Here is a 20,253-nt window from a genome sequence, read left to right as displayed (position 1 = left end):
TGGTGGCAAAAGTTAAAAGTTATGAGGAATGAAGATTGTATTGGCTTTAGAGTAAATGGTATTAGCTTCTACACTAAAACTCATTTCCTTCAGAGGAAGATCAAAAATTTAAAGTTTATGAGCTCCTACAATGACCTCAAGTAGAAATTGGTCTCACAGGTAGATACTTTAATATATTTAGTTGATGCTTTGATCATATGCATGGTTTGAGCAAAATCTGGTGTTCCATGAACACATATACCACTCTAGACTCCTAGGGAAGTTATGAAGTGCAATCCCAAAAAAATTAGAACCAACAATATCTGGTTTGCATGAGTTGTTACAAAAGCAGCAAAATTGTCACCTAAAATCTTGAGTCAGTAACATCAATATATTCGTCCAGGGTATCCTGCATTAAGTCAGACTATGAAGTCAACATCCTACTTCAATAACATAAAAGTAGTATTTCACAGGGAAACTAAGTTATAGAGGTAGTTTAATAGGATCCAGCAAAAATTCTACTCATACAATGAGTCTTGTTTGCAAGTCGAGCTCCTCATTAAATGACAATGCTATATGTTTGAAGCTCATCAAGACTCCTCCAATTTCTCAAGCCCCTCATCTTGTTCTGCATTAGTAGTAAATCCAACAAATAACATATTAAAGAAACAGAAAAGCCAATCGTAGGAGAAGTTCTCAAAATACATAACAACTTGCCTTTCATAATTTGCCTTTGAAGACCAACAACACCATAATTGTCAAGGCCTGTGGTTCTGCTCGTAGCATCTGTTGTCTTTGTTTCTAGTCCAAGCAAGTTGTCCCTATTGGCAAAGTTCGACATATTCAAAGTGGAGGCCATTTCGGTTGCTTTTGATTTTAAATTTTCAAGCATAACCTTTTGAAGATTCATCTCTTTCTCTGTCCTACATAAAGATGAAGGCTTAAGAAATCTATACAGAATCACCATACAAAAAGTAATGTTATTAGGCCTATGCGTTCAAAGATTCTGCAGACAGACAACTGCTACAAATTCTTATGACACTTGCCCCTCCCCCACCCTCAAGATATTTATAAGAAAAAAGATACATTTACCGAAGTATAAAAGTAAAATTTCTGCAATTTAACACAACTTAGACTTTAGACATTATCAATAGTGACTACAAAAGAGAGCGGATTATTTGAAATACTTTCTCTTCTATAATCCTCCATTTGGATAAATCACTAACAATGACTTGCCTTTGCTATCCATTTCCCTATTACACCCTCCATTGCAAATTGCATGCATTATGGCGCTTTACATTTTTTAAGGGAAAGGACGAAAATATTTGACTTTGTATAATTCAGTAGTTGCGGATTGAATATGCAACATAGTTCATGATAAGTGAGGTCAATTTGTTGTATCAGATCAAATTTTACCCTCTTAATAGAATTGTAAGCAAGGAAGGCAGGAAATATTTGATTGTCCAATATATATTTTTTCCTGATTGAAAATTGATTTACCAATATTAAAGTGGATTAGGTATAGATCACCCTGGATAAGAAGCCAAAATATGATTTCTAAAGAAAATATGACCATAAACACATTTCAACTAATATAAGTATTCACCATCATGAAATGAAAATATACTTAGTGCAGGTCAAATACAACTATCCACTACCTATTTAGGAACATATACAAAGTTCTCTAACAGCACGACAAGAGTCGTATGAACAGGTTGCCAAAGTACTAGCAATTTAACACATTTAAAAAAAATTAAGCATAAGAAGACTCAGATTTGAAAAACTCGCAAGCGTTGCTTTCCAGGAAGCTTAGAGTCAATACATTGTAAGCTATCAAGTCTAAATCCTAATATTGTGATCTTCATTCTCATTAAAGATGAATGACATTGTGCTTCCGGGCCTGTTGCGGGCAACAAATTTCTTTCAGATATCATGTAAATGATTTTATCTGCGAGCTTTCCTGCTTTATTATATTCTTGGATCCAGAAGTCTCCAAAAGTAACCATTTTCTAAAGAAACATTAGAAATATAAATAGACAAACGATGAATAAGGGAACATCCATGTGAACAATCTCTCTCCCACCCCCAAACCAAAAAAAGGAAAATAGAAAAAGGGGGGGAAAAGCAATTTGTTGCTCCCTCGTAAAATGAAGATAATTTATTGACAAGAATGTTAGATCATAAATCAGCTAGATTTCTCATTTGACCAATCAAAGACACTGCAACAGAACTGCAAAAAGACTCCATACAGGGACCTTCTTTTCATGATTCAACATGTTTTGCCACTACAAGAAGTGGGAAAGAAAGGTACGGAAAAACAGAGGGCAGAGAACCATGTTCTACATCAAACAGAGGAACCATGTTTACGAAATTTAGAACCTCGAATGCCTTATAATTTTCCAAACCATGTGCTCCGCCACCATTATTCACTTTTAGTTAAGAATAAAAAGAAACTAGAAGAACGTTCAAGACAGAAAATTCACATTTATTCACCAAACATGTTATCTGAGTTTCTCAACCTTAACTCCTCCAATACTCCCCAAGGAAACAATCAATAGCGCACCAGAAAGAAGTCAAGAGAAATGAAGATAGAATAACAAGACCAAATTGCCTACATAACCATCGATCAAGAAAGACTTGAGCACTTAATCATATTGAGAAAATAATTGACAAGAACAGACATAAGATGAAATAAAAGAAAAAAGTAAATCAGAACTTCCTAACCATTTTCTGAGAAACATTTTAACTTGGTAACTTTGTATTATATCACGAAACAGTAAATGCGTTGTTTGAAACCTTATATACAAGTGGCCCCAATTCTTACTACTTTATGGCTAAATTGAGTCTACAACATCATCGAGACACTATCATTGTTGAGTACAACTGATTACACCAAAAACATAATAGCAAAATGTAGTTGAGCTTCACTTTCTGCACACTATTCTCTATGCTCTCAAAACACCAAGAGTTTATCTCTTTCCACAATGCCCACCATATCGAAGCAGAGAGAAATCTCCATCCGCCTCTATCTTTTGCTAGTTCTCCTGCTTCCTCCTAACTCTTTAAAGCCTCAGAAACTTCCTAGGCATAGTCCAGTAGATGCCTTTGAGACTTTAAAAGATTCTCCATAATTGTTGAGTGTACTTGCAGTGTAGAAACAGATGGTTAACAGTCTCTAAGTGCCCACAAAGAAAACATCTAGAGCATAAGGTTATCCCTCTCTTCTTGACATTTTCTTGATTAAGAGTTGTTTTTTTGGCCAACAACCTGAAAAGCAAGATACCTTATGGGATATTTTTTTTCCATATTTGTTTTCATGGCCAGTTTGTAATCTGTCGTTTGTTTGACCCATTAACTTATAAGTTGTAATGACTTTGTATACTCCTCTATTGTATCATGTCCACAATAATATCCTACCTTATTTGAAGTCTATTGAAAGGCTCCATTGTTTTAAGAAATTCAGCTACTCTCTAAACCTCACTGTCATTGAGTTGTCTTCTGAAGTTGAAGTTTCACTCCGGTAGTTTTCATAAATATGTTCTAAACCCTTGTTGAATTCTAAGTTTGTAACTAAGTTCTAAACATCAGGAATTAACTTTTCCAAGTTGGCTTTCTCATGCCAGCTATCCTTCCAAAACAATCTTTCTCCCATCAAAAAAATTCACCTTTGAGTTGTTCTTTACTTCATCCCGCAAATTCCTAATGGACCTCCAAAAGCTGACCTCATAAGGGAAAGTCACCTCTTTGATCATCCATTTGTCTTTTGCTATATATTTATCCCAATCACACATTCCCACATCAATTGGTTTACCATTTGCATACTTCCAATTTCATTTGAAGAACTTTACTTTACAAGTTTAGGTTCTTAATCTACCATTCTTGTTTCTAGATATCACTTTACCAAGTGAAATCCTTTATTTTCGTTACCACGTTGCCATATAAATTTTCTTCTAATACTGTCAGCCTCTTGGTGACCCTTGTTGGAATAGAAAAAGGAACATCATGTAAGTAGGAAGAGCATCAAGTACTAAATTGATTCACTCTTCCTGCATTTCATATGCAGACTAGAGACCCCTTGAAACAGAACAAATCACTCTTTAGTACTTTTGTTGATCTTCCTCAACATTACAAAAGATAAGTGTAGCATCTGCATATTATAGATGTGTCACTTCCAAATTGTAAATTCAACCTTGTGATTTGGTTGTCTTGATCATGTTATTCAATCCTTCCATAGCAATTAGGAACAGAAAAGGTGACAAAGGATCACCGTGCTTGAATCCTCTATTTAAAAAAAAAATGAAAGTAGTAACTTAAGTCTAGGTCCTCTATGTGATTGGAAAAAATCATGTCGGAGAACCATTGACTAGAACTGAAAAGTTGATTGTCGAAATACATAGCTCTATCCATTTCAATCAATTTTTTCTAAAAGCCACCATTCCTAATACCTTCATAAGGTATCTCCAATAACATGGTCATAATCTTTCTTTATATCCAGCTTATAAAGAAAGTGTGGTTTCTTCTGCTTAGCTCTGGAATCAACAACTTCATTGGTAATCGAAATCGCGCCCATAATTTGTCTCCCTTTAATGAATGTCATGTGCTAAGAATCTACCAACTTGCTAATCACCTCTTTCAATTTACCAACCATTTGTTGGGAAACATTCTGGCATTCTAATGACCCCGTTCACCACTTACGGATGTAACTTTACTTGCTTCATAATGATCTTTGAGGCGACCACCCTTCTATTAGAATAGTACTCCCTCCGTTTAAAAAAGAATGACCTAGTTTGACTTGGAACGGAGTTTAAGAAAAGAAAGAAAACTTTTTAATCTTGTGGTTCTAAATTAAAGTTATGTCAAATGTACCAAAATGCCCCTTAATTTTTTTCATTTTAAATATAATATATATGTGAAAATTGAATTTAACGAATTACTAAATATAAAAGTGATGATTAAACAAACTAAAACTAAAATAAAATACATAAATCAAAGTGATGATTAAACAAACTAAAACTAAAATAAAATACATAAATCAAACATATAAAATATATTCTTATACATTTTCTTCCTCCAGCCTCATTTGGATTGAGCTTAGCTCTATATCTCTGCAGAAAATCAATAATATATTTTAAGTATATATCATATTGAATTATTATTACGGATATCAAATAGATAGATTGAAATATAATGAATGTACAAATTCAAATAGATTATATTATTAAATGTACAAAACATTAATTTATTTTCATCGATGATTGTAAATAAAAAAGAATTATATAAAAAACCTGTAAGCGATTCTTAATTTGACAATGAGTTATTCTCAAATGTGTCATTTCCTTCCAAGCTGCAAACAAATTAAAATTTGTAAAAAGAATATATGTATACCACTAATTTGGAACAATTCAATAGATGATTTAGATCTAGTTTGATATCTTAATTTTAAAAAATGAGATCATGAAATAAAAAAAAATTGTTTTTGTTGAATTAAAAAAAATTATCTGATTACTTACCTTTAATTTCATCCAAATATTTTTTCAAATAAAAAAGAGTGAAAAAAATAGATCTACATGCTAGTTACTAGCGACATGCAATCATCAGATGTTGCGGTGAGATATAAATAAAATTTCTTTATTTATTATTAAGAATTTGAACTTGAACTTTAAGTATAAAATAAAAAATTACAGAGTAGGTTTCTCTTTAATAGATTTTATGTGGTATAAATTTTAATAGAAAAAGACAGACGAATACACATGATTTATGTTTTACAAATAAAACAAAAAATTTGAGCATAAATAAATAAATAACGTGAAGGGTAAAATTTATGATAACCCCAAGGTCCGCCGTATGCATCAACAACATCAAGAAACTTTCGATGCAACTCATCAGTCCAAAGGACGCGAGGTGGTTTAACTCGCGAAGCCGACCCAATATTGTTAGGTTGCTAGCCAAGTTCTTGTTGAACTTGATGAGCTACATTGAAATTTAAAACATTCGGATTAAGCATAAAAGGATCTTGAAAACTAATAATATTATTATTAAATGTATTCTGTCCACCAAAAAGTCTCATGGGCCCAAGATTTTCCAAAAATGCAAAATCGTTCGCTGGTTGATAGTTAAATTGTGATTGTTGTAGACTCATTAGTTCATCGTAGTGAAGTTGCATAGTGGGGATGATTGACGATTGAAAATTTCCGATCTCGAAAACCGGGGAGGGGAAGGGGGAACATTTCAAAGAGGTAAAGAAAAGAAGGTAAAGAATACTGTAGCTTTGTGAATGTGGGGTATTTGGGAGAAGCCTATTAACATCCTTTTATAGGTAAATTTCAACTAAAGAAATGATATTTAGATTCCCACAATCTTCTACTAAAAAGTAGTTATAGACTATATGGTAAGAAAATAAATAAATAAAATTAAGTATTTGGATTTGGCGTAACTGCTTATCATCATTAGTTTATGCGAAGATACGATTAATCTAATTTAAAATATTTTTATGCACCTATTTTTATTAATTATTATTCTAATCTTTATCTGAAACACCTTATAAATCTAACTGGACTGTACACAAGGAAAAATGAGAGAACCATAGAGGGGTCCACGAGCCATGTACAGGACCGCGACCTGCCACCACAATCGTGGTTCATACTTGGAAAAATGTGGAGGACTACAAACCCCTTCAGGAGTGTGGAACTTCACACGAGCCGCCGGGTTGCCCGTCAAAATGACCAGGAGCCACCCAAGGCCACTGTGAGGAACCACGGACCGCTAGACGGTCCGTGAAACCCCACAAGGTCCTGTAAGTTGACCGTGGAAGTCACCCTATAACCATCCTTGTTCATGTGAGGAACCACGCCTGTCTATATGGCACATGGTATTTCACACGGTCCATCAAGTGAACCGTGAGGGGGGGGGGGGGACATGCCAGCCTTCAAGTATTGAGTCAGCTTCAAATGGTCATATCTTTTATAAAAAAAATGACTTAGGTGACTCATGACCTATCAAATTAAAGATAATTGAATCCTCTTTTTAGCCTTCGAGTTTGCTAAAATCCAAGTTCAGAATAAAAAGTTACGCTCCTTAAAATAGAGCCTTGTTAGGAGGGACATAAACCACGACCCAATTGACATGTTGTGATTCAAATGACAGCCCGTCAGTCCCTCTGTGAATGACACTTTGTCAATTTAAGTCAGGGTCGTTTGTTTTTTCCCCTATGTCTTGGTCACTTAAGCTACGTCATTTGATGTCTAATTACTTCGTTTCACTCAATCTAAACCTAATAATCTAGGTAGAATCACCCCAAAACCCTCATCCTCCTAAAATCACCCAGCTTAGAGTAAAAAGAGGAGAATTACTTGTTAAATGGCCAAGGATATAAACTTTCCGTCGGTTTTGGAGGTCTTTCCATTTTAAAAGACGGAAATTTAATTTAAGTTTGTATATTTTAGTTGTTAGAATTGGCCAATGAAGAAATTACCGTCGATTTCCAAGGCCTCCCATGTTCATAAGACGGGTTTTTATTATTAAGTCACTATTTAATTAATTCATTTTTATTCATATTTATTTATTACCAACACTTTTACTAAGTGTGTTTACAGGTACCCAAGACTTGCTTCCTTGAAGCTATTTGAAAGGAGTTTGAATTATATTTTTCAATTCATTATTTTGTATATATCGATGTTAGGCAAACCTTAGGCCGATATTATTATTTTATTTTATTGTGTATATTGCATGTTTATTGTATTTGTACATTATTTTATTCTCCTTCTCAATTTGAAAAAATGAACTCAGTCGGGAACCACAGTTGTGGATTTTGAAGGGTGTCTAACCCCTTACCTTCAGAATAACTTGAACCCCTTACCTAGAAATCAAATTGGTTTCGTAAACATTTCTTTCAAGTTAATTAATTAATCGGTTTTCTAGTTTTCTAAAAAAAAACTTAGGTGGTGACTCCCTTTTCCTTTAATCCCTTTTAAACTCATTTTACCCCTTGTAACCCTTTTTTACCCGTTTCAAAAAAAAATTAACTTATTTTTTTTAGTTGAGTCACCGCGGCGTTGCTCCAATTCAAAGAATGTCAACAGTACAAAATTCGGCTAAAAAGATAACCAAATGGCAACCCCAATTTGTGACTTAGTAGTCAGTGAACTGCGTTGAGAACCATAAGGTCTGCAGAGACAATCACTAGGTGATTTCTTCTAGTCTTGGTTGACAAAGTTACTTGGTACCTATTAGTGATGGGAGGTATTCGTGGAATTAGTCGAGTTGTGTGCAAGCGGCTGACCATGGTTATCAAAAAGACAACAAAATGGCAGTAGAAGCAGCAACAACTATATGAAACGATAGTAATTCAAAGTCCACAGCAGAACCACGAAATTTAGAACTTTAACTCTTTAATTGCAACAACAAATAGAGAAAAAGAGAACAACGCAATATACTTGAGTTTAATAACCAGTCCATTAATTCTAGAAATCAAAAGCGCATTGAGACTTCAGAACAGTTCAAAAGGGGGAAATTCAAGAGCACCAATTTCAAATGTGAAAAAAGGAAACGATGTTACCTTTTTTGGTGAAATTGAAATTGATGATTAGAGAATTATGGAGCCTGAGAATGATTTTTTGAAGAAGGAATCAAATGAGAAGCCAAATTACTTTGGAGCAGTGTCGTCCAGCTTCGTCGCCGTCGTAAACACACTTAGGTGATGATAACTTTAGAACTATTTTGAGAGTTAATATCTAAAAGATCACTAAACTTTAGGATTGATCTAGCAAAGTCATTAAAGTTTGTTTTCTATCAAAAAAAAATCACTCAACCTAAATTTTTATATCTATGAATCACTCAACTTTATGAATTGATCTAACATAGTCATTGAAGTTTGTTTTGTATCACAACTTAGATTTTCATATCAATAAAATTACTCAACTTAGACATTTGTGTTAGTAAAATCACTAAACAAAATTTATCCTGTTTTTGTTTCATATAAAATAGACCCCACAAATAAATAAAATTAAGAAAACTAATCTAAATTTTTACGGAAAATTTCTTTATTGAAACAAATACTCTTTATCTTAATACACTAATTACTAAATAAAAAGAAATAACTAGGAGTTCTATTTATTGGTTCACTAGTGTATCTGATTTTGAGAATCAGCACAAACAAATTATCGATGAAATTTGTATTCACAAATCTAATTAGGATTCATTAGAAAAGAAAAGTACTAAAATAATATTTAAAATTGTGACCTCAAATATCTTTCTAAATATATTATAACTAACAGCTTTTCTTTTAGAATGCAAAAATTAAACAACAATGCTCTAATAAAATTTGTTTTATTTGTTTTGTAACTTTTTTTAAAAAATAAATAAAATAAATAATGTTATATATTATTGTACTTCTTCTTTAAAGCTTAAAATTATTTTGGCTCTATTAATCTTGATCTTTTTTTATAACTTTAAAATTTTTCAACTTGATGTTTTGCTTTAACTAGTCAATTTTGTGTAAATATTTTTATTTTGAAATAATTATAATAATGTCATAATGCTTACATACTTTAATATTATAAAAGTATGTATTTCATTAATTAAGTTTGTTCCTAAAGTTTATTAACAATTTTTTAAATTTTTTATTCATTTATAGGGTGCATATTTATATGAGATAGAAAATAATTTTTTTTACTATTTCAAATGTTTTTTTAGTGATAAATTTAGAGCCTGTTTGGTTCAGCTTAAAAGCTGGTTTTTGACTTATTTAGCTGTTTGACAATCCTCAAAATAACTTATTTTAAGTTAAAAAAAACTTATTGTAAGCCAAAAGTTAAAAACTGGGGTAGGGGTGCTTTTTTTTTTTCCAGCTTATAAGCTGTTTTAAGTTGACTATATTTTTACATTTTTACCCTTCATATTTTTATACAATCTCCAAATTACCCACATAACCCTAACATCTTTTTCTTCAATTTTTCCCTTTTCATGTGTGGATGATAGACAATTATTATTACTAATGAATGAAAATAAAATAAATCTTAAATCTTTCAAGTGATCTATTCAAATTATATATTATTAAAATGTAAAATAAGTTGCACATATAACTTAGATAAAATTTATATTCCTCTTATAAATAATTTATGATAATAAAGAAATATGTGAATGATAGACTATTATTATTACCTATGGATGAAACTAAATTAAAATCTTAAATCATTCTTTGATCTATTCAAATTATATATCTTTAAAATCTATAATAAGTTTATATTCTTTTTATAAATAATTTGTGATGAGAAAGAAATATGTGAATGATAGCAAAATATAATTATTTATGGCTGTAAAATATAAATTAATTAACTTTTATTATGTTAACAACTTTTAAGGGTATTTCAGATATTTTGATTTAAAAACTTGTATATCAACACTTATTTGTCAAACGCATCAACAACTTTTTTTTAACTTCAGCACTTTTATCCAAACGCATAATTGCTTATTTTAAAAATAAGTTTCAGCACTTTCAAAAGTACTTTTTTAAAGCTGCTTTTATTAACCCCATCCATACGGGCCCTTAGTTAAATGATTTTATTGAAATAAAAGTCTAAGTTGAGTGATTTTATTGATGCAAAATAAAGTTTAATGACTTTGTTAGATAAATTTCCAAAATTGAATGATCTTTTGAGATATTAACTCCTATTTTGACTTTGTTTACTATTTTCTTTTTCTTTTTCTCTTTTTTTTTTCTTTTCTAAATATCCTTGGTTGGTTGGGTGTTTGAATTTGGGAAAATGACATTATAGGAGACAGTTTGTGCAAGCAAGTCTCCGTCGTATCGACATGTCTGCTTCAGCATGTTTCAAAAAAAGTATTTAAAAAATTATTTTTTATAGGGATAATGTACAAGTACCTCTAAACCTATGACCGAAATCTCAGAGACACACTTATACTACACTAAGGTCCTATTACCCCCTAAACTTATTTTAATAATTTTCTATCCCTTTTGGACCTATGTGACACTATCTTGTGGGTCCAACGCTGGTTGATTTTTTTCAAGCTAGTGCCACGTAGGTCGAAAAGGGATAGAAAATTACTTATAAAATAATTTCAGGGGGTAATAGGACCTTAGTATAGTATAAGTGTGTCTCTGAGATTTCGGGCATAGATTGAGGAGGTACTTGTGCATTTTCCATTTTTTATATTCTACTTTGATAGTTCGTGCTGAAGTATGTATGTCTCTATCGACATGTCTGATTCAATATGTTTTGAACTTTTTTCAAAAAAAATTATTTTGTTTGTTCAACTTTAATTTAATTAGTGTAGAATATTTTGAAATTATTAAATTCATTTTATTTTTAGTATGAATTTAAGACTTCACGATGAAGCAGGTCCCCTTTGACGTGCCTGCTTCAACATGTTTTGGAAATGCATTTCTTAAATTACTTCTTTTTTTCTGCTTTTATTTAAGTGTATGCTTCTTTCAAAATTACAGAATTTGTTTTAACTATGACTTTTAGTTTTAAATTCATTTTCTTTGGTTATTGCTTTATTATTATGAATGTCGATATTATTTTGAGTAAAAAGTTAACGATCGATGACAAAAAATACATTAATTATGAAAATTTAAAATGGACCCCTTCACAATAAACAAACAAAAAAATCAACATCTTAAATATCTAAAAATCATATTAAAATTTAAAAGACCCACCTGAATTAACTAAAATTATAATGTATATCGTATAAATTATAATAATTAATATATAAGCTCGAACAAATCTCATAGTAATCTCAACTATGACATATTGATTTTTTTTTTGGGGGGGGGGGGGGGCAGAGAAGTTTCCAACCTAGATAGCTATTACATCAAGGATATTAGAATTCCCAAACTTCGCTAGACTAATACAAGTAGACAGTAGCTAAGGACACTTGTTTAGTAGTTATGTGTCCCATAATATCCTCCGGAAGGCAGTGAGACACTGAAGGAATATTGATTGTATTGAAGTGTTAAGGGAATACATGGAAGATATATATATGAGACATAGGAAGGAGTACTAATCCTAATAGGACTAGGATTAAGGAGTACTAATCCTAATAGGACTAGGATTAGTACACAATAAATACTAATAGTATTTAATACTATTTATTTAATACTATCTGTTATTATCCCCCCTCAAGCTGAGCTGAGCGGAAGCGAACAGAAGCTTGGAACTGAGGTAATCTTGTTGTTGGCTCGGGAGAGGTTTGGTGAGAATATCAGCCGGTTGTTCTTCAGTGGGTACATACTGCACAGTCATGGTGCCGTCCTGAACTTCATCACGAACAAAGAGACAATCGGTATCAACATGCTTCATTCTGGTGTGTAGGACAGAATTCTTGGCCACACAGATAGTTGATTTGTTGTCACAATAGAGAGCAGGAACAGTGTGAGTGGCGCGGAGTTCGCGAAGAATATATGTGACCCACATGGTCTCAGCAGCGAGAAGAGCAAGGGCGCGGTATTCAGCTTCAGTCGAGGACCGAGAGACCTTGGGTTTTTTTTTGTACACCAGGAGATCAGGTTCGGCCCCAAAAAATGAGAAACCCCGATGTAGATTTTCTGTCATTTTTATCATTCGCCCAATTTGAATCTCAGAACCCCCGAAGCTCCAAGTCCTCGGGTCGAATGAGTAAACCACGACCAACAGTGCCAAAAATGTACCTGAGAATGCGTTTTAGACAATGGTAATCATGTTCACTTGGTTGATGCATGCGCTGAGCAACTCGGTTGATAGCAAACTGGATGTCAGGACAGGTAATGGCCAGATACTGTAGAGCCCCAATGAGGCTGCGGAAGTGGGTGATATCGGCAAAGAGGGTGTCGGCTCCATTCGTAGACGAAGAGACTGCCATCGGTGTTGGTTGACTGGTGCATTTTTCCAGTCCAGCTTTCTGCAACAGATCTCGAGCATATTTTGACTGATGAAGAAACAAGCCGCTGCCTGTCCGAAAAACCTCCATTCCCAGAAAAAAATGTAACGGGCCAAGGTCCTTCATTTTGAAGGTAGTATGCATAGCTCGAGTGACATCCTGAATGAGAGCTGCAGTAGAGCCTGTAATAATGATATCATCTACATAGACAAGAAGAATGACTGTGTCGTGTGCTGAATGTTGAGTAAACAGACTCGTGTCGTGTATGCAACACGTGAAGCCGAGTCCCTGGAGGAACGTTTTCAGACGTGTGTACCAAGCACGGGGGGCTTGCTTGAGCCCATACAGAGACTTCTGGAGTTTGCAAACATGTTGAGGGAAGCGGGGATCAACATAGCCCGGTGGTTGCGTCATGTACATATTTTCATCAAGCATGCCATGAAGAAAAGCATTGGAAATATCCAACTGATTGATGAGCCAATTGTTGCGCACAGCGAGTGACAGTACCAGGCGAATGGTTTCCTGTCGAATACAGGACTGAATGTCTCGGAGTAATCAAGCCCATACTCTTGATTGTAGCCTTTAGCAACCAAACGAGCCTTGTACCTGGAAATACTGCCATCTGTATTGTGTTTAATTTTGTACACCCATTTACAGCCCACTGGGTGCCGCCCATGGGGCATAGGTACAAGAACCCAAGTTTTCTGATCAGTCAAAGCCTTAAACTTGTCATCCATAGCATGACGCCAATAAGCATTTTTTGAGGCAACAGAGTAGGTTGTTGGTTCACTATCGGGAAGGGGTGTATTTGGTAGTATGGTAGCCTGAAAGGTTTTGGGTTTAAAGATACCGGCTTTGCCACGGGTTAACATGGGATGAGTATTGGGGGGTGGCACGGGCGGTAGTGATTTGGGGGTGGCCGGGAAGGACCCAAAACGGATCGGGCTGGAGATGTTGTGGGTATGGGGTGGTTCGGGTTGGTTGTGAGTGTGGGTGGTGGTTGCGGGTGTATTGTGGGTGACGGTCGAAGGGGTGATGAGGGGTAGTTGGGTATTGGGTAGAGGTGTGGGGGAAGGTGGTGAGGGACCCTGTGAGTATGTTGGAAAAAGGGAAAGGACGCCAATGAATGATGTATTTGTGGAGGAGGAAATAGACTCGTAGGGAAACTCATTTTCGACAAATTTGACATGACGAGATATGTAGACTTTATGAGTTTGTGGGTCAAGACAGCGATAACCCTTGGAGGTAGGATGATAGCCTAAAAAAATACAACGACGGGATCGGGGTTGTAATTTGTGAGTAATATGAGGGCGTAGGCAAGGGTAGGCAAGACACCCAAAGACGCGGAGGTTGGTATAATTGGGAAGTTCTTGGTAAAGGAGTTGATAGGGTGATTTGTTGGAGAGGATGTGGCTGGGCATTCTGTTAATGAGGTAGTTTGCGGTGGCTAGAGCTTCTACCCAAAAGGAGACAGGGAGATGAGATTGATGTAGAAGAGTAACCACCGTTTCAATGAGATGGCGATGCTTACGCTCAGCCACCCCATTCTGTTCGAGAGTGTATGGATAGGAGGTTTGATGTATAATTCCCAGGGATTGCAGAAACTGGCCAAAGATGTTATTTACATATTCCTTTCCATTGTCACTTTGAAAAAGTTTAACATGAGAATTGAATTGTGTTTTGACCATTTTTTCAAAAGTGACAAAGGTGGTGTATGCCTGTGATTTGTGTTTTAGTGGGTACAACCAAGTGTATTTTGTAAAATCATACACAAAATAAATATAATAGCGAAAACCAGCAAATTAAGGAACAGCGGTAGGACCCCATACGTCAGAATGAATAAGTTGAAAAGGTGCAGTTGTACGCTTCTCAGATAAAGTAAAAGGTAATTTATGAGATTTAACAATTGAACAAGAGTCACAATTGTTTACATGAATGGAAGAAAAACCTAATTGAGACATTAAAGAATTTATTATTTGAGTAGACAGGTGACCCAGACGACTGTGCCACAACAGACTGTGGCCATCAGCCGAAAGAGCCACCGGAGCCACAGGAACGCTTTCTGAAACTGGGTGGGCAGACGAACTTGTGCCAGGAAGAACGTACAGACCATGCTCACAGGGGCCCTGAAAAATCACCCTCTTGGTAGTATTGTCTAGGATCTGATAATCATTAGAGGTGAACAAGAGTGAGCAATTATTGTCTTTTGTGAATTAGTGAACTGAAAGGAGATTGGTTTTAATAGAAGGGACGTGGGTAAGGTTACCTAGGTGAAAGATAGCGGTGGGGGTTTTAATGGTACCCGTGCCAGTGTGAGAAAATATTAAGGGACTCATCGTTGCCAACAGTAATACCATTGGAGCCATGATATGGATTTGGAGCGTTAAGCTTGGATAGATCAGAAGTAACGTGCATGTTGGCCCGGTATCCAACAGCCATTCAGAGGAGGGGCCGGCTTGAGATGCATAATTGGCACGGTTATCACTATTTCGGCTCTCCTCATACCGAAACCAGCAACGAACAGCGGTGTGTCCTATTTTCTGACAGATTTGACAAGTTGGACAATCCCGCTCGTAAGTGCCCTGCCCGCCGCTGGAAGATGACTGCCCGCCGCTGTCGAAGGAGTGCAGGCTGTTGTTGCTGCCGTGCTGCTGACCGTCGTACGGCGGATGACTGTCCTGCCGACCGCCGCGCCCGCGGCCTTCACTGTTTCTGCCATAGCCACCGTGACTCCCCTGCTGGCCGCCACCACGCCCCCCCGCGATAGTTCTGGCTTGAGGTGAGGGCGGTGGCCAGCTCCATAACAGCGGCTTCTTGGAGAAGAAGTTTGCTCTCCAGATCCACGTTGATTTCTTCACTTTTTAGCCACGAGGAGAGAGTAGCCAGGTCAACGGGCGTTGGACTGATGCGAACCGCCTGTTTAATGGAAGAGTAAGCTGATGGGAGCCCCCGAACGATGCACATGACGAGATCTTTTTCGGGAATGATTTTGTTCACGGTGTCGAGGGCTGTGATGATGGTGGAGACCTCGTCTAAATACTCCGCCATAGTTTTCGTGCCTTTGGTAATTGTGTGGAGACGATCACGCAATTAAAAAATATGAGAGTGGGAAATTGATGCATAGCGTGTTGCGAGGGCCGTCCACAGGGCTGAAGCAGTTATGTAGGAGCGGACGTGTTTCTGAACCGTGGGAGAGATGACCGCAATCAAACATGATCGGATCTGGCCATCCACGGCTTTCCAGGCGGCATGGGCCAGATTGGTTTTTTCTGATTTGTCCGTGGCGGTGATGATTGCCGGCGGTGGTTCTATGCTTCCATCGACGTATTTGAGAAGGTAATTGGCCTCAAGGGCTGTAAGAACGGTGATTTTCCATGTAGGGTAATTTATGTCTGATAATTTTTCGGGAATCAGGGCATGAAGATGCCTGAGAAGGAGTTTAACGCCAGAAGGAAGTGAATCGAGAGTATCCACCTCGGTTGTCATGGCTGCCGCCGCCCAAGAGAAGAGAGGAAACGATCGGTGCCCTAAAGAGAGAAAAAAACTAGAGAAAAGAAGATCTAGGTTTTCTGGCTCTTGATACCATGAAAGAATATTGATTGTATTGAAATGTTAACCTAATAAGGGAATACATGAGAGATATATATAGGAGATATAGGAAGGAGTACTTATCCTAATAGGACTAGGATTAAGGAGTACTAATCCTAATAGGACTAGAATTAGTACACAGTAAATACTAATATTATTTAATACTATTTATTTAATACTATATGTTATTAAACACCTTAGCAGGAGGTGTTACAAAACTAAACAAACTTCATTAGTATTACTAGTTCGAGCTTGATTTGCCAAAACATGGGTTGCGCCATATTGCCTTTCCTAAAAGTATGTTGGATTACCGGATTCTGCAGTTTCCTCAACCAATACCTGCATTGAGAGATTAAAGAGTTAAATAACAAATCTTCATTTTTCATGAATAAAGTAATTACCTCTGTGGAGTCCGTTTCAATAATGATTGGAAACAGGCCTTGATGAAAAACGATTTCAACCCCCTTAAGCAACGCGAAAGTTTTCATAAAGTAGCATTCAACCCACACAATTTTTATTTTAACCCACCTTCCAACAGCCAGTGTTATCCCAAATGACTCCACAATACCTTCGATTCTTGTTGTAGTAGAAATAAAGCCATCAATATTGAGTTGGTGGTGATGTTAAGAAGGGGGTTTCCAATTGATTTGAATGGAAATTCTTTCAGTAGGGCAAGACAAAAGGTTATATATTCAACAGTACGAGCAAAGACTAGAGATTGTAAAATTGGATTAAAGGAGTTGTTAAACACATTATTATTTTGTTTAAGCCATAAATTTCAAATGACAAACGGAAACAGGAATTTCAATAAATATATTGAATTCAATGATACTATAATATTTTTTCAATTTGTATAATAATATTTATATATATATATATATATCAAAGATTTAACAGGAGAAAAATTACATTTTTTATATTGATATTTATTTGTTGCTAATAATTTAATTATTTTGCAAGAATGTTTTCTCTTAAAGTTTTTTTCAAATGAATGAAATATAGAAGATATTTTCGACATAAGTGAAATATTTTATAATAGTTAGCAAATTATATCAAATACATTATGTCTCTTGAAAATTCTAAAAAAGTACGACATAAATATGGGGATTTTCATATATAACTACTAAAAAGCCTAATTACTCTCCATAACTATAGTTTGATAATTATAATTCGTAGTTATGTGTTATAGAGAAGAGAGAGGCGAGCGAGACCAGGAGAGAGAGGAGATAGGTGAATTGTAAATGTATATTGGTTAGATAATTGTATATTATAAATGTACATTTGTATTAATGACAAGCGAGATTGTGTGAGAGAGAGAGAGGAGAGAGGCGAGCGACATTGGGAGAGGGAGGAGAGAGGTGAGCGAGAGAGGGCAGATAGAGGGAGATAGGTGATTTGTATATGTATATTGTTTAGATACTTGTATATTATACATATGCATTTGTATAAATGACAAGCGAGATTGAGAGAGAGGCGAGTGAGATTAAGAGAGGGAGGAGAGAGACGAGCGAGAGAGGGCAGAGAATGGGAGAGAGGTGAATTATATATGTATATTGATTAGATAATTGTATATTATACATATGTTTTTGTATATTCTAGTGAATTATACATATAACAAATGTGGCTAATTATACAAACTCGAAGTCAGCCCACGTAATTAATGTATAATATTAGTCGTGAGTGGTAATTATAGCAAACTATAGCTATGGTGAGTAATTAAGTAGGATAAATTTGCTTAACCACATAGTTTACCCTACAAATATATCTATAATTTATCACTGAAAAAAATGTAAAATATATAAATGTACCTAAAAAGGAATAAGTAACAAAAATTTATTTATATGATATCACAATATAATAAAAGGTGCTTTGATAATTAAAATTTAAATTTCCACAATATGATTTGATAATTAAAGTCTAATTTAAACTTTTGTTCTGTTTTCACTATGTAGAGTTGTCAATATGGGCTAGCTCACCCCATCCGAGTTAACTTATACAAGCTTTGACATTTTATGGATCAGGCTTGACTAGCCCATTTTTTATGTAGGCTAGAAAATGGTCTGCCCAACCCATAAGTGTCCACAAATAAAATTATCTTTATACTATTTATTAAGTTTTTTTCAAGTAAAAATATAAATATCTAAATAGAAATATTACCCTAATTGTTTTGAGTTTGGACTCTCTTTAATTTTAAATTTTAATATTATATAATATTTTTAATTAATTTTTGTTGGACCACGGACCGACCTACTGATATTTCTCAAGCCACACAAATCACCAGACTTATTCAAGTCGGGCTAAAAAACCCTTTTCCTAAATGGGCTCTAAAAACCTTAGCCCAACCCTGTTAAATTCCGAATTAGGCCAAGCCGACTCAACGGGTCTAATTCATATTGACGGCTCTACTATTATGTGAAGGAGCAATGATAAGAAATAATCTTAAGTACAACTTTTTCACTCATTATGATTATATAACTTTATTTTAAGACTTGAGATTGTTAATATTATCACCAAATCGCTAAATTTTTTATGATTATATAGTAAATGATTATCTTGTCATTATAAAAATTAAAAAATAAAGGACATTGATTAAAATGATTCATAATTATTATTAATATAATAGTGAATGTATGTAGTGTAACATTACGTACAATCACAATAACTCACATTACTGATTTATTATGATGTGTATGCTATATAGAACGGTTTTGTATTATGCATAAATAATAATATCAGGTCGAACTCATAAACAAATCTCCAAACTTATTTTTTCTCTCTCTAGGTACCTCAATTACGTCATTTTTCTATTGAATCATTAAGTCACCCATAATTTGTTTCTTTTAAACACTATTGGCTGATTTTGATCGATTTTTCTATTGTAAATGTCTTTAATTGTGTCTGTATTGCAATGATTTTGATTGCAAGAATGAAGACAAACTACATGTTAGTCTCATTTATTTTCTATTTTGTTCAAATGACTTAAAGTAAAACACAATTATTCTCGAACAGTTTTACTATCAATTGGACTAATGAATTCTGGAACAATGTATGTATTCTCTATCAATACCCCTCACAAAATCTGGTTCCACATCGGCCAATGGTGTTTAAAGAAAAACAAATTATGAATGGTTCAATGATTCAATAAGAAAATAGTATAGTTAAGGTATTTGAGGGAAAAAGTCCAACAAGTTTAGGAATCTGTTTATGTATTTGACCATAATATCGTTATATGTTTGTACATGTGGTCATTTAACGATGTGAAAAAAAGTTAGATTTTTATTATTTTATGTCTAACACAATTAATGTAAAATTCATAAACATTTAATGAATTACAAATTTATTTTGTTAGATTGAATACTTGATGGACTTATAATATTAGATTGTAGTTTTATAAATTTAACTTCACTCCATGAATTATTAAGTTATTACATGATTTCTACATTTTTCATCACCGATCTATATACAAATTTTTTAACTCATATTGATATGTTCTTCGCTTTAGATATGTTTTCTATAATATCATGTTCAATTCTAATACGTCAATTAAGTTCATAAACCTCAAATAATGAGGTAAGATCTTTTTTTCTAAAAAAATAATGGGCATGAAAAAGAAGAGAAGATCTTATTTTGTAAGTAAATAATAAATATCATTAAATATTTGTGTTATATAGTCAACCAAATGAAAAAAGTATTAGACCTTTATTATTTTATGTTTAACACAATTAATGTAAAACTCATAAATATTTAATGAAGAACAAATTTAATTAGTTGGATATGATACTTGACGAACATGTCATATTAAATCACCAT

General features: G+C 34.4%; 1 protein-coding gene and 1 long non-coding RNA gene across 2 annotated transcripts; both read right to left on the bottom strand.

Annotated features, from left to right (window-relative positions):
* Positions 1-501: 501 nt before the first annotated feature.
* On the bottom strand, positions 502-2,084 carry LOC101244347 (syntaxin-52-like). Its single transcript, XM_069292641.1, has 2 exons — positions 1,768-2,084; positions 502-902 (listed from the first exon to the last, which is right to left on the bottom strand). Exons 1-2 carry the CDS (start codon positions 1,983-1,985, stop codon positions 539-541), a joined length of 582 nt encoding a protein of 193 aa, XP_069148742.1. The 5' UTR covers positions 1,986-2,084; the 3' UTR covers positions 502-538.
* Positions 2,085-4,861: 2,777 nt separating this feature from the next.
* On the bottom strand, positions 4,862-8,774 carry LOC104644857 (uncharacterized). Its single transcript, XR_738733.4, has 3 exons — positions 8,534-8,774; positions 5,265-5,323; positions 4,862-5,084 (listed from the first exon to the last, which is right to left on the bottom strand). It is a non-coding gene; the product is annotated as an uncharacterized lncRNA (long non-coding RNA).
* Between the last annotated feature and the right edge of the window lie 11,479 nt (positions 8,775-20,253).

The sequence above is a fragment of the Solanum lycopersicum genome, chromosome 12 (genome assembly GCF_036512215.1).
Source record: "Solanum lycopersicum chromosome 12, SLM_r2.1".
NCBI classification, from domain to species: Eukaryota; Viridiplantae; Streptophyta; class Magnoliopsida; order Solanales; family Solanaceae; genus Solanum; species Solanum lycopersicum.
This window is presented reverse-complemented; position numbering and strand designations above follow the sequence as displayed.

Bases quoted from the DNA above. Each gene is read 5' to 3' on its own strand.
- LOC101244347 (XM_069292641.1), bottom strand. From the start codon at position 1,985: ATGGTTACTTTTGGAGACTTCTGGATCCAAGAATATAATAAAGCAGGA. The intron at 903-1,767 runs GCGAGTTTTTCA...ATCTTTATGTAG, and splicing joins CTTCCTGGAAAGCAACGCTT to GACAGAGAAAGAGATGAATC.